This window comes from Talpa europaea, assembly GCF_964194135.1.
Source record: "Talpa europaea genome assembly, chromosome: 12".
Classification (NCBI taxonomy): domain Eukaryota; kingdom Metazoa; phylum Chordata; class Mammalia; order Eulipotyphla; family Talpidae; genus Talpa; species Talpa europaea.
This window is the reverse complement of record NC_140079.1, coordinates 75,955,376-75,981,610: the sequence shown is the minus strand read 5'-3', so window position 1 is coordinate 75,981,610 and position 26,235 is coordinate 75,955,376. Positions and strand designations below refer to the sequence as shown.

General features: G+C 35.9%; 1 protein-coding gene across 4 annotated transcripts in view; it reads left to right on the top strand.

The window, feature by feature from the left end:
- The window catches only part of AUTS2 (activator of transcription and developmental regulator AUTS2), a gene marked incomplete at both ends in the record, with an annotated part of 1,071,450 nt that overhangs the window by 457,335 nt on the left and 587,880 nt on the right, over positions 1-26,235 (top strand). For all 4 annotated transcript variants that reach the window (XM_084249185.1, XM_084249186.1, XM_084249184.1 and 1 more), the window contains 2 exons: positions 9,505-9,606; positions 23,214-23,249. In XM_084249185.1, coding sequence (XP_084105311.1) covers positions 9,505-9,606; positions 23,214-23,249 — 138 coding nt within the window. The remainder of the gene's footprint in view (positions 1-9,504; positions 9,607-23,213; positions 23,250-26,235) is intronic.

The window sequence follows — 26,235 nt, the reverse complement described above, 5'->3', positions numbered from 1 at the left end:
TAGTAGGAAAAATAAATAGGATTTTAAAATGTTTCATATTACCCAAATTACTTTTAAGTGGCAATCTCATCAATAAGAACGTATAATACTAAGAGAGTGATTAACTTCTCTTGGTAATGGCTTTTGACCTTTTGCTGAACAAGAACTTTTAAAATTCTCAAATGCTAGGATGAGGATTTATTAAACTAACTGTAATTACATGCTACTTTTCATTTTATAATCCTATACCTGACTACCTAATATAATTTATTTTTTTATTTATTTTTTTCTTATAAGATTTATTTGTTTGTTTGTTTATACAAGCACTGGGTATAGTCAGAAGCATGGGAGGGTGAGAGAATTCACCAGAGCCAGAGCAGGGAACAGAACAGGCAGACTGATGAAATACACTGCTGAGCGGAGCAGCAGGCATGGCAGGAGAGGTCTGCGAGCCATGTGGGACCCTTGCCGGTGGCCGGGGATTGAACCAGCACTGCAGAGGCTGCGGGCAGCTTCGCAGCCCAGCGCTCAACCACTGCGCCACCAGGGGAGGACCTATCAAATACACTTTAAGTTACATATGATCACACTTTCAAGAACAAAATCAGCTATAATATTTTTTGAAGAATAAGGAATCCGAAGACTGATTTTGTGTGATCACAAAGATCTCAAGTTCATGAGTGCACATTCCACTATTCATATTCCCACTCAGCTTTTGAGCTTTCCTTATCATCTACTAGAAGGCTGTTGGGGTTAGCATCTGTGTCAGATGCTACTGTAAAACCACCAGATCAGTAATTTAGGAAATAACAGTGACCTACTAACTTCAGCTTTTTGCAGGTTAGTGATCAGTACTGACCTTAAAGCCAGGTAAGAGGCACTTTGACTGTGGACCCTGCTCTGGCCTACTTAAGCCATACCTTTTCCCAGAGTGGAAGAGTTCAAAGGGCCAAGGCCATGTGCTCATTTGGAGTGCATAACTCTCTTTCAACCCATGGTATGGTTATTTTCAACTCCAAAATTTCTACCCCAAATTTCTTCAAACTGACAGTCAAGATATGTTTCTTAGGCCCTTCCTCCTGAGAGTGGACTGCTCCATGGCTGTGATTTTGCTAATAGGAATTGGGGTAAAATGAGCTATGTGGATGAAGCCTGAATGTTGGATTGGGATGTTAGCATACATACTATGTTAGCACACATACTATCAGGCTTCTTGGAACACAACTACAGAAAGGAAGAAAGAGCACTGTACCATGGGTAGGCTCTTGTATGCAGCCACATTCCATCAAGAAACTTTAAGGAATACAGAATTCTATTGATAATATAATTCAGTGTCATTCATTTAGGCACAGTTAGAGGGTAGGGCATACTTTACAACTTTAATTTATTTGTACACACGTTTTTGAACCTTGTTTCCAAATTCTGCCTGTTGTTGAGGTTGACAGGAGCAAATTCATGGCATATGAGGAAAAAAGTCTCCTTGAATTGGGGTTAAATAGGGGATAAGAGGAGAATTGGAGACTACATATTCAAGTATTGCCTAGAACAGTTTTTTTGTTAGATAAAATAAGGAAAAACGGAGGTAGCTGAATTTCTTTGTTTTTGTCTTATTTCATGTCTTCTAAGGTGGGGAAAATAATAGTCAATGTTTTTACCCCAGCTGAAAGGATTCACAAAATACCGTGGAGTTGGTGGCTTGAAAGTAGAATTTGATTTTCTTTCATTTCTGGAGGTTAGAAGTATAAGATCAAGGCATTCTCTTGGGGCCTCTCATCTTGCCTTGCATATCTAGTCACCTCCTTGCCGTGTCCTCACATGGCCTGTTTTCTGTGCGTGTGCGTTCCTGGGTGCCTCTTTCTATGTCTTAATCATCTCTTCTTATAAAAACACAAGTGAGATTGGAATAAGCAACTCCAATGGCCTCATTTTAACTTAATTACCTTTTAACAGTCCCTGTCTTCAAATATAGTCACATTCTGATGTAATGCAAGCCAAGTAGATCTATAACAGGGATCCCACATATTCTACAAAATGTGTTGATAACTCCCATCCCACCTATGAAATGGCTATGACTTTTCACAAAAGTTGCCTGTAATACTTGCTAAACTAATTCATTGATGTCCTAATGGAAGTAATGTAGACTAGGATGAAATAGTTGCTAATTGGTGATAAGTTTATTGAGACATAGGCTACTGTGTGCTAGTAACTGAACTGTGTCATCCTCACCCCTCAACTCCATATTCAAATGTTGAAGCACTGACTCAAAATGTATTTAGCCTAATGAAATAATTAAGGTTAAATTAAATCCTAAGGATAGGGTCTTCATAGTTTTGTAGGTGAGTTACTAGAGAAGTAACTGTTTTCATGTTCCATGTGAGGATACAGAGACCTGGGGGCTGTCTATAAGTTAGAAAGAGATTTCTTTCCAGAAATTTATCAAGGAAATTTGAACTTGCAGTTCTAGCTTCCAGAACTATGAGAAAATTTTGTGTTGTTTAAGTCTCTGAAATGTGTGGTATTTGTTAGGGAAGCCTGAACCAAAACATCAATACCCAGGGACAAAGGATGGGCTTAATCTTGATGAGAGTTCAATTTTTGATTGGATTTGATATGAACTGATATCAAATCAGTTGTCAAAACAATGACAAGCTATAAAGAGATTTGCTGTCATAGATTAAAAGGCCTCGTAACCAATAAGGTAGTTTATATTATCACTAATGCTATATGTTCATAATCTCTCAATTATAATGAATAGCCAGTAGTGTATAGGTTATAGAGAAGAAAAATGCTATTTTTGGAAAGAAGATTTTTAAATGTGATTGCCATGGCAAATTTAAAATGTATGTGAAAATAGAGATAATGGTATAAGTAATCCACATGTAATCATCTAACTTTAACAATGAAGACATAGCTAATTTTATTTCATCTGTATCCCTACGAGCTCCCTCCTATTCATACATATACTCTTCAGCCTATCATCTGGGTTATTTTGAAAAGTAAACCCCAAAATAGCAAATCATTATAACCATAAATACATCAGTATGCATCTCTAAATGACTCCATTTTTATATTATAACAAAACAATAATTTTTTAATAGTTTGTCTCATAAACTTTTTACCCCACTTAAATTAGGTTTAAAACATGATATACATCTGAAAATTGGTTGAGAGGTCTTACAGGTCATGTTATCCATTCCTACTGTTTTTCTGTATTTATCTTGCAGTTCGCTTAATGAGGGAATCAATTACTCATTGAGGGATTTTGCTGATTGTATCATCTAATGTGTGGTTTAGTGTGGCAAACACCTCTATTGTTTCAGACTTTTCTTCTTAATCGCATTCTTATAAATCATGACACCCCCACCTTCACCCCATAGTTTAAAATCCTGTTTGGCAGAAAATGAAAATTCAACCATGGTGTCATGTCTTTTGTCAACATAATTCAATCATGACGTCAAACTTGAATAATAGATACAGATAGGTGTTACATATTAAATACTAGTTTTTTACATTTCCGTTATCTGTTCACATTAAGTCATCAAAATATTATCATAATTGTCTTGGACAAATCATAGAGAGCATTGATTCTCTTGATAAGTGTTTTTAAGTTCTGTTTGGGTTATATGTGTCTACTTGAAGGACATGGAATTGGTCAGTATTCTGGATTGTCTCGATTGCTTTATTATGTTTGAGATGTGTGGCTAGATTGATCTTGCCTTATTTTCTTCTTTATTTTATCAATTTTCAGAGTTTTCTATTACTATGAAGTTCACTCATAGTAATTGTTGAATAATATATGTAATTGTTGAATAATATATGTAATTATAATCAGAGAGAAGTAATTTTATAGTTTCCACTTTCCATATCGATAATACAATTTTCAAATTATTATCTGTATGATACCGTAAATATTTATTCGGAAACATCGCTGACACAGATAAATGACTTTACAAAGTCCAGCTGTATCTATGAACCTTATCTTAATTTTACATTAATGAAACTTTGCTAATTCCTTTGAAATGTTTTTAGGCTGCATGGATTATGAGGCAATTTCTTCTTTTCTTGTCTTTGTAAACCCACCGAGATAGGCAGAATTTTAAGATGCCCCTTAAAACACTTACCTCCTGTTTGCTCCCTTGCCTACTTTTTTTTTTTCATATAACACAGTTGATTTCATAAAAACAGTTATTTTTCATTAACCTGACCTAATCATGTACATCATCATCAATGGCCTGACTCCTGAAGAGAGTAAACCCATGGTATCTTTTACATATCTTTAATAAACAGTTCATCAGAATATATGACACCATAAAATCATCCATTGTAAGTATATACTTAAGGAGTTTTTTAAATATATACATTTGTGCAGCCATCACCATATTCCAGTAGTAGAAGTTGCACATGGGTGATAATTCCATTGGTGGTGATATCCCACAGATGTTCTAGAAGTGGTCTTTCTAAATTACCAGATTTACTAACTAGTACATTTACTATATAGATATAGTACACTTTGTATTAGTGGTGATTTCCTACAGATGTTCTGGAAGTGGTCTTTCTAAGTTATCAAGTTTACTAGATAGGAACTAAGTCAAAGTGAGTTTTTTAACTTTTGTCTTTTTATATTGCTTTGTTATCTTGTTGTCTTTTTATATTGCTTTGTTATGTTGTTCACTTCGTTATCTTTGTATTGATTTCCTTTATTAGTTAACATATTTGTTACTTTATATATCGGCATAAAAGGGTTTATAACTTAATCATTTAGTATAAAGTGCAAGAGAGTACAGGTAAATCTGTACTTTTTATTTATAAAATGAATATTTCTCACATATACCCATTTATCTAGCCATTTATTTCTAATCTTTATCTTTTTACCCTACTGTTTTTTTTTAAAAAAAGGGAATCTTTTTGAACTAACAAATGGTAATTGATTTATTGTATTTTACCAAATACAAACCTGTCTTTGCTTTTTCTGACACAAACAAAAAAAGGAATCAAATCCAGTTATATCATTGCTGGGACCACTAAGTCATATGCTTTTGACTTCTTGCTCTTTTTCCTCATTTTCTCTCCATTTCTCTATTGATTATAATTTTATTTCATTTACATTTGGCAATATTTGGAAAACAAGTATTCTTACTGTCTAAATTTTGCTAATAATTAGCTGAAAGATGTTTAAATCCTTACTTTAATGCTCTCTATTAAAAGGCAATAGCAAGATAGCTTCTGGTTTTATGATCCAGGAGATATTTTTCACAAGTTGTTTGTTGTGTTCTAGCTTCAAGAATTCAGTTTTTACCTGTCAAGCACAATTTGTTATTTTACATTTAAAAATACAATATTCTTTAGAAAAATGGTTATTCTATTCAACTTTGGTGATTTTTTTTTAATAGTAGTTATTTCTCAACTAACTTATTTTAATGTGTCAGTCTTTACATTAAATTTTTTAGCTTATTTCTATGTCTGTCCTCTGAAATACCTTTTATTTGGCATACAGATTAAAATGTACAAATGCTACCCAGTCTGTGAAATTCACTATTTGGGGACAGTTTTATTTTGAAAAAATAAAAACCAGCCTTTTAAGAAGATTACTTTCTGCTGTGATGTTGGTGAAGGTATGCTATAAAATTTCATTGAAATAAAGAAGATTCTGTCCTTATCTACACATTCTTAAAACATTGTATAGAGTTCATTTAAATCACTACAGGAAAACTCAGCAGTCTGAGATAAGATTTATGCTGCTTTGAGGATCCACAACTGTGGTAGGAGATTACTGTTGGATGCTCTTCTGCATTTCATTGCATAATTCACATCATTTCCCTTGAGTTCCAGGGAGAGAGATCTTTTCCACATACTTTATCCTTCTATGAATTTCGTTTAAAGGGTTAGTGACATCTGCTGAGCATCAGGCATGTTGTTGGAACTCTCTATATTCAAACTGAAAAGAATGACATAGCGTGGCTCACAAATCTTGGCAGAGGTGCACAGAACTGCTGCACCTGTACTCAGGTCAGGGTGAAGGGACTTGGTTATATGTTCATTAGCAGTGCTAAAACCACATATCTTTATTTTCCTAATTAGTCATTAATAACAGTTATCTCTATAGCAAAACCACAGCTTCAGAGTTTGGAATATATATCGTCAATAATGAAAACTGAACTGACTTCTTATATTTTATAAAATATATCCATCTTATTAATAGAATCACTACCACTCATTCCAGACACTAGCTTCTTTTTATCTGTTTTGTTCTAATTCTGATGCCTAAATACAACATTTTAATGGGAAAATAATTTTTGGAGCTAGAGAGTGTGTTACAGTAATTTTAAATAAATGAGTCCTGAAGTAGTTAAAGGCTGTGGTATGGAATCTCATTGCATCTGTTATAGCAAAAGCTTTCTTACAACAGAGCCGCCATGGATGCTAGGACAAATCAATGTAAGTGGATCGATTTTTCTTAGGTCTTTTAAATGTTTAAGCCAGCACCTGGCCTTTGCAATGTCTCTTGGTTGTAGGTAATAGCTGGGAATTTCAGGTGAAGGATTACAACTTCTGAGCCAGTTATGCTACCCCAAATGATCCATTGGATGTGGCTGCAAATGCCAGTTTTAAATGTATTCATGGGATTAGGAATGAATACTTCTTTGCCTGAAATCTTGTGGTTTAGCTTTAGTACTTACTGTAGTCAGTCCATTTCTTTGAAATATTGAGCTGTCTGACAGCTTAAAATCCTAAGTTTCCTTTAAACTTGAGCCTGGCTTTGGAGGAGAAAAGGGGTAGCGTGGGGGTGGATTTTATGTAAGACTCTCTGAAGAGAATTCACTGAAATGCTTTTGCTGGCAGGGTGTGGGGAATGGCTAGCAAGCTGCTTCCTCTCAGCCTTTCTTGGGTATTGCCCTTAGCCTAGATCAACATTTAGTCAAATAATTAACGTCACGGCCACTGAAGTCTCTTGTTGGGCCTTGTTGAAGTAATCATTTTTCTTCAATGAAGAAACATGGAAAAGACTTAAATGCAATGCCCAGATTTTGTTAAGCCATGTGGCTAGGAGATAGAAAACATCTTGATAACCTTATACCCTGAATTCTGGCTGGATGTTTGTTTCTCATCTAAATTGGATGACTGAATTTTTATAACCATCTCTTGATCAAACATCACCTAATGAGATTTCTTCCATTGTGAATGAAGCCAGCTACCAAATTATATTAAAAATATACTCTATTGAGGATGCTGCTATATTGCAGAATCATTATTTCCATGTTAAATGTAAACATCTAATTATACCAAGAATTAAAATGAAGAGATCAGTAAGCAGTTGAGACATGGGTTTAGTTCTAGATCTCTTGCCTAATTTGAAGTACATTATTTGCTCTCTTTGTATCTTTGTGCCTGTGTCTTATAGTTTTACTTGCCTTTACTTGACTCAGGGATACAGTGGGATAAAAGTTCTGACATTGTTTATCAATTAGAGAGCCCATTCTACATACAGATTTTACTACTAGTATAAATATATTTGATAATAGATCTTTTTAAACTTCAAAATGTATTATAATTATCAAAGCATTTAATGAAGAATGATATGCTAGATAAACTCTGAAGGTACATGTATAAGAAAATAACATAAAAAGTTCGTCAGTGACCTTGGTGGAGGTGGTAATATCTGAGCTTAAAAATATCTTGACCTGAGAAGCACAGAGAAGGTGAAGGACACCATTCCAGACAGAGGAAATCTAGTCTACGGGCAGGGATGGACATGAGAAGTTCAGGAAATTAAGAGAAAGTAATGTTCATTGTATATTAAATCCCTCTTTATTATAAGTATAAAAATGAAAACTTGAAGAGAATGACAATATTCTGAACTTTTATTCCATAGTAATAAGAAAAGGCTCATATAGCTTGCATCTGAATTAATTTAGAATTAGCAGGTTTAGCAGTAATTTAAGCGGAAACTAAGCACTTAAGGGCTCAAGAGGATACAAAGTAAAATTAGTATCATTTTTCTGGCTTCCATTAGAGGAGACTTCTTGGAAAAAAGAATTTTAGAAGAAAGCGATAGAAGTGGATATGTAAAAAGGTTCGAAAGCATTAATAATGCTCTACACAGTGGGCATTTGGGCATAACTGATCAGATGGTATCATCTAAAGTAGGGTCTGAACTGTCACCTTTAAAGAAACATATTAAAGATACAAGGCATGTTAATTCAGAAATATTCAATATTCATCTTTCCCCTTAGCCCCAGAGCCACATGAAAACCTACAGGCAAAGGTTTCTCTGTTACTGTTCTGCTCTCTGAAGTTTCCTCCTGCCCAGAAATAAGGAGTTTCTGCTTTGTTTGAGAATTTCTGTTTTCTGATCCATGCACCTCTCTTTAATACTTCTTACTTCCTCCCTAAAGGAACAGACTGTTTCAGATAAGGCTCCTTCTGATCATTTCCTGGCATGTTGCTTTCCTGCCGTTCTTCTCTCAGAAGTGTCTTCCCCTGTATTCCCAGCCATAGGAGCTCAATCCACCTTTAAAATCCACCCATTTCAGAAATTACTTTTCCTCTAAATGCCACTGGCTGTTTTTTGGCTTTCAGTTAGCATGTTTCCTTGTGCTGTTATACTTACTTTTCTTGTACTGTCTTTTTCTTGCTTGATTGAGAACATTGTAGTGGGGCCGTGTTTTGTAATCTGCATCAAATTGCTTGGGGTCTCTGCAAAAGTGATTGGTTATGATGTCATAGACTAATGGTCCATATGTGTGTGACTCAGTCTTTCATAAAGCAATGGTTTGCAATTCTTTGTGAAAATTCATTTTTAATGGAAAATCAGAGCTGGAAAAATGTGTGGGAAATGTTAAAATGTAAATTTACAGAATCAGATTTATTTTTTTGTTTGTTATTCAGGTCTTTTCCCAGTGTTCTTAAAGACCTACACTGTTACACTTAATACGTATTTGTTGAGTGTGTGTTGGCTTAATTTACTTAGGCTGTAGGTCTTAATCTAGCATTATTAGATATCTGGTAGCAAATATCCAGAATGTTGTCTAAAAGAACAGGACCATTTAGTGGTTAAATGATAGTATCACAAAATCTAATTATTTTCTCCTATAAGGAAACATTTTTAAATTTTAATTAATTTTTTTATTGAGGTTACATTGGATTATATCGCTGTGTATGATTCGGAGGTATAGGTTTTGTGTTCTGTGTTGCTTCTTTGTTCAAAGAGGACACGAGAAATAAGATGAGAAAGCATATTTTGTGTAATGGGGCTTCAGCTTATTTAGAGTTGTGATTTTTTTTTTATTGACAAAAAAAAATCATAATTGAAAAGAAGAAAAAAAATCAGAGGAAAGATTACTTGCCACAATCATGAACCTTTGTTAGATTTTCAAATGTTTTTACTCTGTCAACATTTTAAGGTAAATGTTTTGCTTATCCTATCCTCCATCTTTCTTTCTATGGAAATTCCCTGGGATGATGGAGAAATAGTTGTCTAAAGATAACACTGACTTTTTTTTTTTTTTTTCTCTCTTTTGCCTTTAGCTCAAGCCAGGGCAGAACAGCTGCAGGGACAGTGACAGTGAAAGCAACAGTGGAGAATCCAAGGGCTTCCACAGGAGCAGCTCCCGGGAAAGACTCAGCGATGTAAGTATTAAAAAAAAAAAAAAAAGAAAGAAATCAAAACCACCAGACCACACACCCCTTGGCTCAAGAGTCATGTTCCCACACTTCCATCCCTTCAGGTTACTTTGTATTCCTAGGTATCGCAACTCATGCACTTTTGGTGTTCAGATAGTTGAGCCTTGCATTATATAACATTCTGTTTTCTAGTTAGACCTAAAAAGTGTTTCAACAAATTTTTAGGTGGGTGGGAGTATTTGTCACCCTAGAAATAGCAGATTATAAAGAGAAGTTATACTTTCAATATCAGTGTTACCAGTGAAAGAATTGCCAAGCAGTGCTCAAATGGGAGATGACATCTTTTATCTGGGCTTTTGTAATTCTCTCTTCTATGAAATTGGCAACAATCCCTTTTGTTATTTTTTTTTTTTCCTGTTAGCAGGGATAGCATCCCCACTATTTTTTTGGCAAGGGAAGGACTGATTTCAGAAAAAAAGCCATGTGAGCACATATAGTGTTTTTTGAGGGATCTTTCAGCCCTCTAGACCTGACATTAACAGCTCTCCAGCCTCCTACCCACCACCTAGTCAGGTTCCCTTTTGCTACTCCTGAGAATCACCCGGCCCTCTTAGGACCTTCCTGTCTTACATAAACTGTCATATAACAAGATTCTTGACCATCTTTGCACCGGAGAGCAATACTTGGAAATGTATTTGTAAAGTAGATGAAGTAGAGAGAAATTTTTATTACTGTTCCAAACAAAGGAACTTTAACAGATTGAGGTAGTACTTTGAATAGACACGAATTCAGAATCTGAAATTCTAGAAAAAATAGCATTAAAATGCATATAATAAGGAGCAAAACCCTTTGCTCAGTTTTCTTCCTCTTTATTCTCTAAGCCATTGTCTTCATTATGTTGTACAAGATGATCAAGTGTGTTATTAATATTCAGTTCAATAAGTATGAATTTATAAATATGTATCTGGTATATGGTCAAAACTTTTTTATTTTTTTTACTGAGAAGTATCTGTAAGCATAAAAAGTTGCAGGCCACTGCTACATTCTACTGCTTTCTCTGCAATAATTTCCCATTCACTTTTCCATCTGCCAAGATAGACAACTGCAAGGCACAACTGCTTTCCTGGCCTCTCAGAAAAGTTGGCGAGACTTAATGTATGGCACATTTGAATTTGTAAGAATTAAGTGGAATAAAGTATAATTATTTCTATAGTACTTTTAATGTCTTAAATATAGATAATTTCCCTTCTAATATGGTTGAAGATCAGTTATTTATTAAAGAATACCATTTCAGTCTTTTGCTGTGAGTATGCCTATGTATGAGAATATATTTTCGGCATTTATATGAAGCATTAATTTTGTGATGGGATTATAAATTACAACAACACTATGACAATATTCCTTACCTAAGTTGTTAACAATAATTCATTCTTAAGTAGCTATTCTTCTGATACTTCATTTCCCTTTTAATACCTTATTGACCTTGGAAATTATTCAAGGATTAGTTAATTATAACTTCATCATAGAGTAGAGCAATGAAAGTCACACTGTGTCAGGGGACAAGAACACAATATTATATAGGCATTGAGATCTTTCGTCTGATTACTCTGAACTTAATTTCCATTAGGTCAAAAGATATGGGCATAAGACATACCAGGTTCTTGGACAGGAAGACTTAATATCATTAAGGTGTGTGTCAGAACTTCCCATAGCAATTTACAGATTCAATGCAATTCCTATAAAAATTCCAACAGCTTTACTTTTGCAAAAATGAGAAAACAGATACTCAAATTCAAATACAACGGCATGAGGCTACTAGAAGTGAATATGTTCTTATAAAAAGATGAATAAGTCTACCCAGTATTAAAAACTACAAAGCTTACATGTTCTCAGAAACAGTGTCTACTATATCAGGGTAGATATATAGACCAACAGAGTAGAATTGAGAGTACAGAAATGATCCCATACATTTGTATCCAACTGACTTTTGACGTGGATGCCAAGTATATTCATTTGAGAAAGAATTTTCTCTTCAACAATTGGTGCTGGACAACTGAATTTCCCCATGGAAAAGAATGAAGTTGGAGCCTGTATCACACTACATATAAAAATCTACTCAAGTTGAATCAGTGGCCTAAATATAAGACATAAAACCATAAAACTAATCTTAGAAGAACACATGGGTAAATCTTCATGACCTTGAATTTGCTAATGGATTCTTATATATGACACCAAAAACATGAACAATAAAAAGAGAAAAATAGATAAATTGGAATTCACCAATATTAATAACCTATAGAATTCAAGAAAATATTTGAAAATCATTACTAATAAGTGTTTAATATTCAGAATATGTAAAGAACTCCTTCAACAATATAAGGTAAATAGTGCAATTCAAAAATGGGCAGAGAATAGATGTTTGTTGTTCAGAGAATATATACAAATGGCGAATAAGTATATGAAAGATGCTTATCATCATTAGTCATTAGGGAGCTACAAATTAAAGCCATAATGCAGTATGACTTTACATCTACTAGGATAGTTGCAATTAAAAAAAAAAGGGGGGGGGGCGGGCCTCCCCTGGTGGCACAGTGGTTGAGCGCTGGGCTGCGAAGCTGCCCACAGCCTCTGCAGCGCCAGTTCAATCCCCAGCTGCCGCGAGGGTCCCACATGGTGTGCACACCTCTCTTGCCCTGCCCTCTGCTCCCCTCAGCAGTGTATTTCGTCAGTCTGCCTGTTCTGTTCCCTGCTCTGGCTCTGGTGAATTCTCTCACCCTCCCATGCTTCTGACTGTACCCAGTGCTTGTATAAATAAATAAATAAATCTTAAAAAAATAAAAAAATAAAGGGCATTAACAAGGGTTGGCAAGGATACTGAGAAATTGAAACCCTCATACATGACTAGTTTCATTGAATTGTCACATGAAATACTCGTGTCAACCTTGATGTCTTCTCTCTCTCTCTCTCTCTGTCTATAAATTAAAACACAATAAAAATAATGTACTAAAAGTCTGTAACAATCCTGCCAGTTAATCCAGTCTATGAAGTATTTTGAGTTCATGTTGCTTATTAAGCATTAAAATAATACTTTTTGCAAAAAAAAAATTGCATGAACGGTGAAATGTCTAAAAAGAAGAGAAAAAGTAGTTGTCATATAATGAGATGTTTCATAATCTAAATCCATTCATTTCCTTTATATGAGCAGTTCTGAGGCTACAGAGTTGGACCTAGTCTTATTGCTGAGATGAAAGCCTCTGACATGTCAAGTCACAAAATAATTCTTTCAAACAGTAGGGTAATACCTACCGTTACAATATTTTACAAAGTGAAGATGCCCTCTTTTTTTTCTTAAAAGTAATTAATAATGAGTTACTTAATTGACTGTTAGAGAATGAGGAGATGGAGCCAAAGGCCATTACCAGGTTTCGTATTTAAAAATATCTTCCAAGGCTTTCAGTAATATGCTTGTGTTTGCATGTACTTTCTTGTGCATAGGAAAATAGTTATAACTGTTTCAATGTCTACTCATTGTGTCATTGTGTCACTTCCGAGTCTTTGCTATTGGTTGATTTTTCTCCTCATTATGGGATGTATTTTCTGTCTTCTTTGTATGTCTGATAATTTTTCATTGGGATGCCTAGCATTATCAATTTTTCTTGCTTGGATACTGGATATTTTTGGCTCCTGTAAATAGTCTTGGACTTTATGTCACCTGCCAATGTGACTTGGACTTTATGTCACCTTCAGGTACTAAAGGTTCATTTCCAAGCCACCACAGTAAAGGGGATCAAAATAAATGGTGTCACAGAAGGTTTTTGAATTCCTAGTATATATAAAATTATATTTATATTGTATCATAATCTATTAATTGTGCAATTGCTTGTGTCTAAAGAAACAATATATATAATCTAAAAAATTCTTTATTGCTGAAAAATACTTACCATCATCTGAGACCTCAGTCCAAGTCTTTTTTTCCAGTGGAGTGTTGCATGCATGTTGATGGATGATGACTGAAGAGGGTGGTGGCTGCTGAAGGCTGGGGTGGCTATGGCAGTTTTTTTGTTAAGATGTGTGTGTGTGTGTATGCATACAAGAACTGGGGTACAGACCAGAAGCATGGGGGTGAGAGGATTCACCAGAGACAGAGTAGGGAGCAGAACAGGTAGACTGATTGAAATACACTGCTGAGGGGAGCAACAGGTGAGACAGGAGAGGTCTGCTGTGCCGTGTGGGTAGCTCCCTGGCTGGCCAGGGATTGAATTCATGCTGCAGAGGCTGTGGATAGCTTCACAGTGCTGTGCTTAACCCCTTGAGCCACCAGGGAGGCCTGGTGTTTTTTAAAATAAGAGCAATTAACTTTGCCAGACCCTTTAGTTCTTCCTCTCTGTAGCACACAATGCCCTCAATAGTATTTTACCCACAGTAGAATGTCCTTCCAAATTGGAGTCATTCTTCTCAAGCCCTGCTAGTGCTTTGTTAATTAAGTCTACATAATATTCTAGTCTTCCTTGTCATCTCAACAGTGTTCATAGCATCACCCCCAGGAGTAGATTACATATCAAGAAAAACTTCTCTGCTTTTGCATAGGAAGCAACTCCTTATCTATTCAAGTTTTATCCTGACTGCAGCAATTCAGTTACATCTTTAGGTTCTATTTCCCATCTTACTCTCTCTACTACATCTGTAGGAATCCACATGGAATTCAATCCACATGGATTGCTGTGAATTTTTATATTTTGCCTCCTTTCATGAATATTAGATGCTCCTAATGGTATCTAGAATAATGAACTCTTTCAGGAAGGGCATCCATTTATTCATTCCAGTTTCATCAAGGAAATCACTATATATGGCAGCTCTAGTCTTCATGACATGAATTTCTTAAAATAACGCTACTGGAAAGTAAAAATGACTCCTTGGTCCATGAGCTGCAGAAAGGATGTTATGTTAGCAGGCATGAAAACAACATCTCTTTGTCCATCTCCATCAGAGGTGGTGGGTAACCAAGTGAGTTGTCAGTGAGTAGTAATGTTTTGAGAAAAAAAATTTTTTTCCTAAGCAGTAGGTCTGAAGAGTGGGCTTAAAATACTGGTTCAGTGTGTTGTTACTTAAATTTGTTGATTAAGTTTGTGGTCTTTTATAAGTGGTTTGTGTTGACCCAAAACAATTACAATAATACTAGCAAAGCAAACTGATCACATTGCCATACTGATATCATAATAATGAAAACATTTGAAATAGTGTAAGAATCATTAAAGTGTGACATTGAAACACAAAGTGAGCACATGCTGCTGGAAAAAATGGTGCCTGTGGACTTACTAGACTCTGTGTTGCCTCAAACCTTCAATTTATAAAATTGAAGTCTCTGTGAGGCTCACTAAAGCAAAGCACAGTAAAACAAGGTATGTCTGTAGTTTGATTTTTCTGAGACTTATGTTTACTCTTTTGCTAAGTGGAACCAGAACTGCCTTTTGGCTAAAGCTAATTTACCCCCTTTATTGACTACCCTGCTTTGTTTCTGATACATCACAAGGTTTGTCTCTTCTGGCTGGTGGGAATACCAGGGATTCCCTGCCCTATGCGAACTCCGGAAATTTTTCTATGTACTCTTTTCTAATAGCAATTTCTTTCTTGAGCTCCTTTTCTCCCACAGATGTGCTGATACAGATTCAGGTGAAGCCTGGAGGAGAATCATCATGATGCTCTCTCTCTGTAAAGTTCTGGTCCCTCCCATTCTCTGCACTACCCATTCCAGCTGCTTGGCTCTCCGTGATATTTTATTTTGTCTTCTTAACACAAGGGTACTGCTAGTCTCTACCTGGGTCATTCCCAAACTCAAGCTATCAGGGCATGAAAACTATCCAGACAATAATTTGGGGCAGGCACAAGGCAATTGTATTATTTCTCACCTGCTTCCCTTCCCTTTAAGGTCATTGTCCCTCATTGCCTATTGCCCAATTTTCCCATACATTTGGTCTTCTTTAATTGCTTAAAGTGGGAAAGTATATTTGCTCCCTTTTAGTCTTCATGCCTAGTCATTTTTTCAACTGAGATAAAAATTCCTGTAAATCTTCTATTCATATTAGTGACATTTTTAGAAGCTTTGACAGTTGAGTCATTCTCAAGTGCAGCTAGTCAAGGTGTATTATTCCAGCATTTTTTTTTTAATTTGGATAGGCAAAAAGAATAAGAATAAATAATTTTAGTGCAGCTCAAGGATTTGACTCATGGGTTAAGTGTAACAACCTTATGTGCTTGTCTTTTATAAATTATTTACACCCAAACCTTATTGCCAGGAGGGAGTAATTGTCTACAAAGACTTTAACTTGTTTAGATTAGTAACTAAGGACAAAGTTAAGGGGAATAATTTACTGTGTAAATATTCATGATGAGTTATTTGAGGGAGTAAATGTTGTTTGATTTACACAGAATTTTGTAACTGAGGAAGCTGTCAAAACACAGGGATTAAACTTATTGTAAAACTTAATATTAAAAGTCTCAAATTATGAAATGATTATGAACATACATTACAAATGAAGTTATAATAGCAGTTTTTCTACTTATTTGTGACCTTGGATAAAGAATTTGATCCTGGTAAGCCTTGGTTTGTTTATCTTTGAAATGTGATAATTTCACCTACCTTATAGGTCTCCTTTAAAGATTACCTGGTACTATGCATTTGAGTCACGTAGCACTTCCTCTATGCTCAAAAATATTTATCCTCTTCTTTTTGCATCAGATTTAGAACTCCCTTAGGAGCTTTCTCTAACCTTTTCAATTTGAATTCCCTTGTACTTGACAAGATGTGTCTTCTCTCAATCATGACAAACACGGCTCTTCCTCCGCATGAAATCCTCAGTATTATCCCTATGTCTCTAACCTATTTTTCCCAAACCTTAACTGTCCCTCTTAATGCCCTATCCAGTATTGGGTCCTCAAGGGCAAGCATTGTTTCTTCCTCTGTGTCACTTACTCTGTCCACTTAGCCACTGTCCTTCATTTGCCTTTCTTTCTCAAGAGGTCTTTGGGTACGATTATCCTCACCTTTGCTTCCCATTCCCTCACATTTCTTACATAGATGATTTGTATGGTTTCTCAATAATTTCTCTGCTTATCTCTGTTTTTTTTTTCTTTTTTTGCACTATCCTCCACATATGTAATGAACATATGTAATGTATGTTCCTCCAGAGTTGTTTCTCAAGAGTCAGAGCTCTCAAATAAACTTTCTTCTTTGAGATCTTTGGACAAAGCCCACACTCCGGAGGGTTATTCATAGTGCCCTCCATAAGGAAGGATGAAGCTTCCTTTTCATAATCTCTCTCTACTGTTCTTTGTACCGTATATTTAGTCCCTATGAACCATATGTGTTTTTTAACCATATGCTTTTTAAATATGTTTACCTTTTTTCCTTCTTTATTTCCTTTTTTGAAAATATTTCCCTCTAGTCCCAGTGTCACTTCCTTTAGCAAACTCTTCCTACCTACCACTCAGTGGAGTAAAATCCTTAAATGCTTTACTTAAACATGAGGGTGACTCCCGTATCTTTCTGAAAGAATTTGGGGTCAAATTCTTAGTTAGAAAAAGGCAGAAAAATATTTAATTATTTTTAAATGTTTAAGAATTTGAAGGAGGGACCTCCCTGGTGGCCTACAGTTAAGTCTTAGCATGGCCAATGCTGATGTAGGTCACATTTTCTAGTGCATTATGTGGAGGCAAAGTATTGAATTAGTTTTCTGGGCAGCTGTGATGAATGATCACAAACTGCATGGTGTAAAATTGTGGAAATTTATTGTTTCCTAACTTTTGAGGCTACAAGTCCAACATTAACAGGGCCATGGTACCGCTGAAGACCCTAGATAAGAAAACATCCTTGCCTCTTGCCTCTGGCAGTGACTCAAAATCCTTGACATTTCTTGGCTTAATAACTACATCACTCCATCTTTACAAGACCTTTACTCTATCAATTTTTCTAGGCCTGTATGTCCTCTCCTGTTTCATAAGAAAAGCAGTCAGTAGGTTAAGGACCCACCCCACCAAATCCAGTATGTCCTCAATTATATCTGCAAAACCTTATTTCCAAACAAAGTTACTATATCTAACAGGGTTCTCCAGGGAAACAGAACCAATTGGATGTGTGTGTGTGTGAGTGTATGTGTGTATGCATCCATGCATACAAGGAGGCTGACAAGCCTCAAGATCTGTAGGCAGCAACCTGGACACCCAAAATAGCCATTATTTCCAGTATACATCCAAAGGCCTGTCTGTGAACCAGGAGAGGTGATATATCTAGTCCAAAGACTGAAAGAATGAAGACCCAGGAAAAGTTACTGTTTTGGTTTGAATCTGAAAACAGGAAAAAGCCATTGTCCTAGTTGGGGGGCAAAGAAGGGGATTTCCTCTCATTCTGCAGATGGACATTCTTTTGTCCTATATAAGCTACTGCGTAAGGCCCACCAGTATTAGGGAGGGTAGTATGCTTTATTCACTCTTTTGATTTAAATGTTAATCTCATTAAAAATACCCTTAAAGAAAAAAAAATACCCTTAAAGAAAAAATCAAAATCAACAGCAACTATAAACCAGAGACACACTATGGGGGGCAGGGGGCCAGTGGGTGGTAAGAGGAGAGATTAGGGTCAAAATAAGGGGGGTGGAACTGTATGGGGAATATAACCAAAATGAAAATGCATACATTGTGCAAAAATGAAAAATGATGTAAGAATTAAATACAATAAAATATATTTAAAAAATACCCTTGTAGTGATATACAGGGTAATGTTTGACGAAATACCTGGGTATCTAGTGGCCCCATCAGGATGATGCATATAATTACCTCTTATATAACATTCTGACTTTCCAGGTAGACATACATTTTAGGGGGATGTCATTTAGTCCACTATAGGCTATTTTAAAAACCAGTCAAAAATGTTAAAAGGAATGTTGTTACCAATTTTTCTTTAAACGTGTAATTGTCTTTCACATGAAGAAGTATAGATGAAGATGAGAATAAGAGTGAATTCAGAGAATGAAGCCACATGACTGTTGAGTATAGATGATGGTGACAACTTAAAGTGTTTTATAGCAGAGGGTTGGCAAACTGAGCTTGGAATTGACTTTTTCTGCATGTGATTTTTTTTTTTTCAAGTTGCTGCTGCCATTTTTATTTGAAATCCACCTTGAAACCATAAGTTCATTTCCCCCGTTCAAGTATGTTTTGTATCTGTCTGACAGCTATTAGCAGTCTTATCTCCAAGACACATTATTGAAGTTTTAAGATTTTAGGTTCTTTTATTACTTTTTTAATTACAGAAAATCCATAAGTGAGCTTGTCTTGTGATCTTTATAATAAACTTACTTTGGCTATGTGATACTTGGCGTGAGTCTTCTGTTTTATTCCCAAGAAAGGAAAGCATAACTTGGAGGTAAGTAGGCAGAGATGTCAGACACAATTGATGATTTGGAAGAATTTTAAATATTCCATTTGAATTAGCCCTTGAGTCAGAGCACACATCCTTATCTAGGGGCAGAGTACCCATCCATGCCATACTCGGGGGGCTGCAGTAGTAGCTGTGAACTCTCTGTGTACATTGTTAATGAATGGAGCACATCTGTTTTAGATAGATAATCAATTTTGAAATCCCTTGTTGTAAGGTAAGCTGTTAAAACAGAAATGTTAACTTCATGAGTTTAATGAGTAGCTTCAATGATAACTTAGTGACAGAGATGGAAAGAAAGTCAGGTGGGGGCCAGTGAGAAAGAGGAGAATGGAGCATTTAATGAGTATCCACTTGCAGACATGAATGTCAGCAGCAACAGTCTCCCTCCTGGAAAATGTCTTTCAACTGTGCATCCCATTACTATTCCTGCAGCCCATGGTGGCTTGGAGATTGAAGCAGAGTGTGTTTGTAAGAAAGCTCTCCTTTGCAACATAATGAGACCGAGGTGGGTAATTTGCAGAGATTGCTGGAGCAGTGGTCATATCTACAAAAAAAGCAACAGAATAAAAAGACCATGTTAAACAGGAGATGGCTTATAATGAGCCCAGAAATCATGTATCATCTAACCAGCTGGCTGGCATTTCCTCATCCCCAGTCTTCTCATGCAAACTGCTAAACATTCTATCCTCTTCTATTTTCTTAAGTTCTCTGTACCTCTCATTTCTACCTAGGACATTAAAAGTATGAATCAGTTGGCAACTCTATCACTTGAAGAAATAAGAATGAAGCAGTTTTTATTATTCAATGGAAGTGTTTGCCTAAACATGTGTGTATGATATTATTTCATAAGGTGGTGAATCTAAGGATGCTTCTGTTTATCCTTTGTTGTTGTTTAACACTCTTTCAATATTTCAAACCTTATATGTTCTATGGACACTTTGACTGCCTAGTTTGAACACAGACAGTTTGCCTTTTCTTTCCAATCAAGTTAAATCGATGACACCTCCTCTCATTAGAAATTAGTCAAAATCATCTTGATTTCATCAACTATTTCAGTAGTCAAGGAATTCCCACTTGTCTGCTCTTCTAGAACGTTATGGCTTATTGCCCTTCTCTTTTCCAGAGCGTTCTTTTCTTGAAACCATGAGAAAGCAGTAACAATCCCTAAAAAGTGCACATCTGTAAATGAAACACTAATGTAACATATTTTGAACCATAAAAAAAAAACTGTTTCTAAACATGTGTTCCATTTTTGTTGCATAATCTCGTTGCCAGTAGTTTGAGATGTTCATGAAATTTCTGACTTAGAAAAAAGTTAAAACTATCAAATAACTTTATATACATACATACATACATACATATATATATATATATATATATATACTCAGATGAGGCATACATGACTGAGATTCATCTGGACTAGGAGAGCAATGCCTCAGGAATGTGAGGTATGCTGTTGAGCTATCATTGAAACCATGACCTGTGCCCTGTTACTGGTTGGTCTCAACTTCTGGTCCCTACATCTGATGGTGGAGGTCCCATTAGTGACCCGGGCTTAATGTCACATTGAATGCAAAGTTAGGGCCAGATTCTTAGTTTGTAGGACTGTATGAGGAGAAATTTATTTGAAGTAATGTGATTTCCATTCAAATTTTCAACTATGATTGAAGGGATCTGGCAATCACCCAAGAAAAATATGGTGGAAAGGGGAGCAAGAGGGCAGGAAATGTCAGTGCTGTGGACATTTGGAAAAAGAGACTAGGATTTTTTTACAAATTTTTCTGTCAGATCCAGAAATTGCTACTTAATACCACGAATCTTTTCCTATTTAAAAAAAAAAAAGTAAGTGAAGAGGTGAGTATAGTGGATTGGCAAATGTAGGTGGCCAATGACTCTCCAGCTCTGTATGCTTTCTAGCCACTGCTGAAACTCCAGTGAACCTTTAATGTATATGAGGATCTTGTGTCTGTGTTCCTTCATGTGTCTGTGTTTGTGCATGTGTGTGTGTGGGGAGGGGTGTTATAAGGCAGGGTGCTTAAATGCTTTGTTGCATTATGTTAATTCCTCAGCAGTGCAATCAAATTCATGTCGTAATTAAAGCTGTCAGTTGGAAGGCAAGCCAATCGCCACGAAAACACAGCATAACAAATGAAGTGAAATGATTCTGCGTGTAGCTATACAATGCTTCGCCAGGCATGAAATTAAATAAGTAATTTGATGTTGACATCAGAAATTGAAATGATACCCACTGTTCCCTCATTCAGTCAGACCTGCATAAACAATAGCCAGAACAAATATGCACAACAAAGCCCTCTTCTCCACCCAGCTCCCTGAGTAATGTACAATATATATGCAAAATGAGTATAACAGAGCTTTCCGAGACCTGAAGGATGTAATTTTCTTTGGTATACAATAAGATATGTATATGGGGGTGAGGAGGTGAGTTTGGAGGGGTATTCTGCTTCTGGGAGAAAATACATTTGTAGAACGGGGGAAAAATGAAATAAACAAATCCTATATTCTCTCTGAGTAATTCAACCTAAAATGAGTTTACCTCCCAGGGACATGACTCCAGACTGATGGAGACCTAACTTGGCTTTTGCTTTTCCCTGCTTCATGGAGAGCTGTGGTGCTGAAAACAGGTGATGCCATCACATGGCTAATCAGTGCTTTGAGAAGCTGTCTCCATGACTACTGTGGATCTCCCTACATACCATTTGTGGGATCAAGAATGCAGCAGGATTTTTTTACACCTAGTCCAGGGTGCAAGATCATACATTTATCATCTGTCCTTTATTCCTCTGAGCAATCTGAAACACTGAGGTGAAGAAAGTTTTGCTTGGGGAACTGCCTTTAGGAATGCCCTGGAGCATACTCTCCTTATTTGATGTGTATGTTGTTTGTACCTGTAGAATTGTTGTTTTCCTCTAAAAAGCATTTTAAAATCAAGAAGAATCACATCTACTGTACTTTTGGAGATTCTCAACCTAAGCCTTTTTCCTCCTGTACTACCCATTCATTCATTTATTTACACATTAATTGAACAAATATTTATTAATTATATCCCTTACACAAGAATTATGTTAACCTCTGGGAAAGACATGTTGAGTAACCTAGACAGACCCTGCTGCCTGTGGTTTGCAATGCAAAACAGCACATTTAGGTAGAAGAGCAGTAGATGTCAGGCCACTCCAAGGAAGGTGTAACATGAGATCCAAACCAGTGAAGGAAAAGGCACTGGTGGTGCAAGGAGGCTTGGCTGATACCTGAAGAAGCCTCAGCATATTTTGTTTTGCACTTATCTGGAGCCTCTCTTATTCACAAAGAGAACGCCAAATATTGAATAATTTTTAAAGAGCTGCTTTAGGAAATAAAGATGCACGCAAACAATAAGAATGATTCACAGGTAGGTTTAAAACACAAAACCAGTTTCTTTTATTGGCCTCTTTCCCCAAAGAAGTGATGCCTTACAAACCTTCCAGAATTACTGTGTTTTAGTTCCCTGTGTGTCAGAACTATGGAAGCCTAAATTGATCATTCTTGTGACTAAAACCTTCTGGAAAAAATGGTCCTTTTCACTGCTTCCCTTTGCCCACACATTCTTTGCATTTTAGTCTACTAATTATGTTTACAGAATGTCTCATTTTTGAAAAGTGCCTTGTGTGTACTAACTGGTGCCTTTAGGGAATAAACTGGCAAGTAGGTCATACACTGGAAAAGTCATCTAAACCCACTGGGCCTTTTATTTTCAAGTCAGTCTGGGCTTTTTCTTCTTCTTGTCCCTTTGCGGCCACAAAACTGAGTAGCTTGAGACCAGGGCATTGAATGTCAGCGAGTCAGGGAGGCAGGCTGATGCGTGTCTGTTTAGTCTCAGTGCAGGGCGAAATGCCATCATTAATTCATTACCCAGCTGCCTGTCAAATAAATTGGCAATTACGTCCACCGCAGAAGCTTGGAATTCAGTAAATAGCACGTTAGCATCTCTGAGTTGTTGAGAGATGTAAAGGGAAAAATTAAGCAACATGGTGTTTGTATCAGTAGCAGATGACAAGGGGCAGCATACACTGGTGATGTGATGTAGTGATGAAAAGCCTGCAAAGGGCTGGTAATGAGCTGTGTGGATTGGAACGTGTTAAAAACCATTGCTGATTTTCCACTTTGTCTTTATGCTTTATTGCAGAGTTCAGCTCCTTCCAGCTTGGGAACAGGCTACTTCGTAAGTTTATCTCAACTTTCATATGTGCCTTGCTTTGGCATTGATTTATTTCTGTAATGTATGCTCATTAGGATGTGAAAAAAAATCTAAGAAATCCCCTCTATCCTAAAGAGCACACTGATCTCCATGCTTTTTTACTAAGAATTGTTTTATTTTAAAAATACATAACTTGCCAGGCCCTTGGGATCACGTCAGTCTGAGATGTATGTCTGGTTCTCCACACACAGGAGATTTCTCCTTACCTGGAAATGTAAAGAGACACGAGGAAGCCAGGTTGGCTCATGCCACATTTCCTAGTAATTGTTTATTTAAGTGAGAAGTGTCATGTGGAGGGTGGAAGTCAGGTTATGAATTGAAGTGTTTATTCATTCTTAAGATTTCTTGAACAACTACCTCAAATATACAATCAATTGCCAATTGATTGATTTTTATGAGAAGTGTGTTTTAATACATATTTTCTCTCACAGCCTGAGTATATGGCCTTTAGAATTTTTTTGAGTGATCATTACATTTTTAATTTTAGCAAATATATGTGTATTATTTTATTGCTCTATCTTATTCTGTCCATTGGGAAGAATGGTGAGGTCACAGGCCTCAGGGATTATCACCTTATTTCTCAGTTACAGAGAAATAGTCATTTTATTTCTTTTATTTATAGTATTACCCTTTTGGATTTAATGATCCTTACAATATATAAATTAAAGGGTTACAATTAGGTACTGTTTGAACAACATGGTAACATGTGAATGTAGAAGCTTGTTATTTAAAATAATCTGAATTGTATTCTGAATGATGAACACTGAAATTCTAATGCCTATCTACTATTTTCTGAGAAAATAATGAAATCACAAAAACAAACTGGGAAATACAGTTTAGTCTTGTTTAAATTTCCTCTGAAATGCCAATAATTAATCCAGTTTTCTTCTGCCCTCTATACATTTACATTAAGTATATGAAAACTGGCATCATTTCGGTGAATAAGTCTTTTCTAAGTTTGGCAGAACTGGCATTTTCCAAGTCTTGTTTTATCTTTCCTTAACCTATGATATGTGGAGAAAAAAGATAAAGATTTTTGATACCTGCTTATTACAGTCAGCACACTTATCCTTGCTCCTTATTGTGGCTGAATATTCATGCTTACAGAAACAAGAAGTATTCTGCTTCAGCAGTCGAAATAACAGAAGTAGGCCCATCTGCCATCTCTTCACACCAGGCTGGATGTGGGTTGAGATGCTGGAAGTAAAATCAGGAGACTGCCAATATCTATTCTGTATCCAAAAGCTAAATTCTCCCTCTTGCTTTTTTCTCCAGAACAAGGCCAAAACCACTAACTTAACCCTTGATCACCTCTAGACTGAACATTCTAGTATTTCATTTATTTATTTTTTGGTCAGTATACTCACCCTGAAAGCATCTGTAGAAACATTGAAGACTTTAGTATGATTTTCACCAATGTAGTTTTCTAATTCCAGAAATGGTGGTTCTGTGCGAAAATAAATAAAATGGAAAAACAAAACAAAACCCATTGATATTATTACCAAGTGCTCATTAAAACTGTTTTCTATTTCATCCCAACAATATCACATGTAATATTCAATTTCAGAAACTAACTTCAACAGTGGTGAGTTTCACACTTTTAAGTGGAAATAGTATAATCACAACTAACAATAGTTTCATGCCAACATATTCTTTACATCATGCTTTTATGATCTGTGATATCATAATAGCCTTTCTTATTATGTCTGTAATGGAGGTTCAGCATCAGGTAAGTGGAATTGTGATATTTGACTCTATTTTCAACCGTTTTCAGCATCTTTTTGAAACGTAGATGGAAGCAAGTTTTCTGCAGAGTAAATGAGCTGTCAATGCCTAATGTGAATTTTGGTGTAAGGAAACTGGGCACTCACTTAATTGGGTTTAACAATTTTGAACTGTTTTCCTGAATACTCTTTTATGCTCCAACATTAACTTCAGAATCTTCTTTGATTTGCATTATTTTGCCTTTGCAGAGTTTTTAGAGAACTAGGGTAATGTGCCAACAATCATTGTGTATGCTGATAAACTAGACACCCACCCAGGTATATATGCACATGCACATATATGTGTGCACATAGATAAACAGACACACACACACACACACACACACACAAACACCAGTTGTCTTCAGCCAGTATATTTCTGCTCTCTTTAAGTTCCTTTCATATATAATAGTGGCATACTAAATGGCTTGAAGAAGAAGCCTTTGTTTTTTGATTCAGTTGTATTTGTTTACATCTCCTTGGTTTTGTGTTCTAAAGATGTCTGCTTAAGTCTGTCACTTTTCCAATCCATTTATAAGCGAAAATTTTGAGAAATGAGAACAGCAGCTAAAATCATTATTTACATAAGCATATTGCAAAGAATTCTTTAAGTAGACAAAATAGAGAAAGATTGGAACAAACTTTCCACATTTTGGGAGCTTTTGAATAATGTGGGTGTTGTACACACAGAGAGACACATACATATATATTCATTACATACTCATGCCCAGCTCATATTCTAAATATAAATGAAAGTATAGACTAGTTGGAATCTATTTGAATTTTTTTTTGGCAAGAGTACTAAAACTTGTTGGAGTGTGTAGGATTTTTTTTTTAATGTCAGTGCAGTGAACACATTTTCTCCTCAATTTAAATATTCTTGGCTATATTTTCATCTTATACATGTATTTGATGTTTTATTTGCATAGAGAACAATTATGAACTTCGAGACTAATAAAGAGCTTAGAGATGTGAAATCTAGTTGTTTGACCTTGGGCAGATTATTTCATGTCTTTGATTCTGTTTTGATCTGTTCTTGTATGCACTTAATGACATTTAATGCATACGGAACAGGCATAATAATAGTAAATAATAAATGGTGTCTTGTTATTCCCAGCTAGTATGTGATAGAATAAATTTGATCTCATTAAGTGCCCATGAATTGTGTTGATATAGAATTAACACCA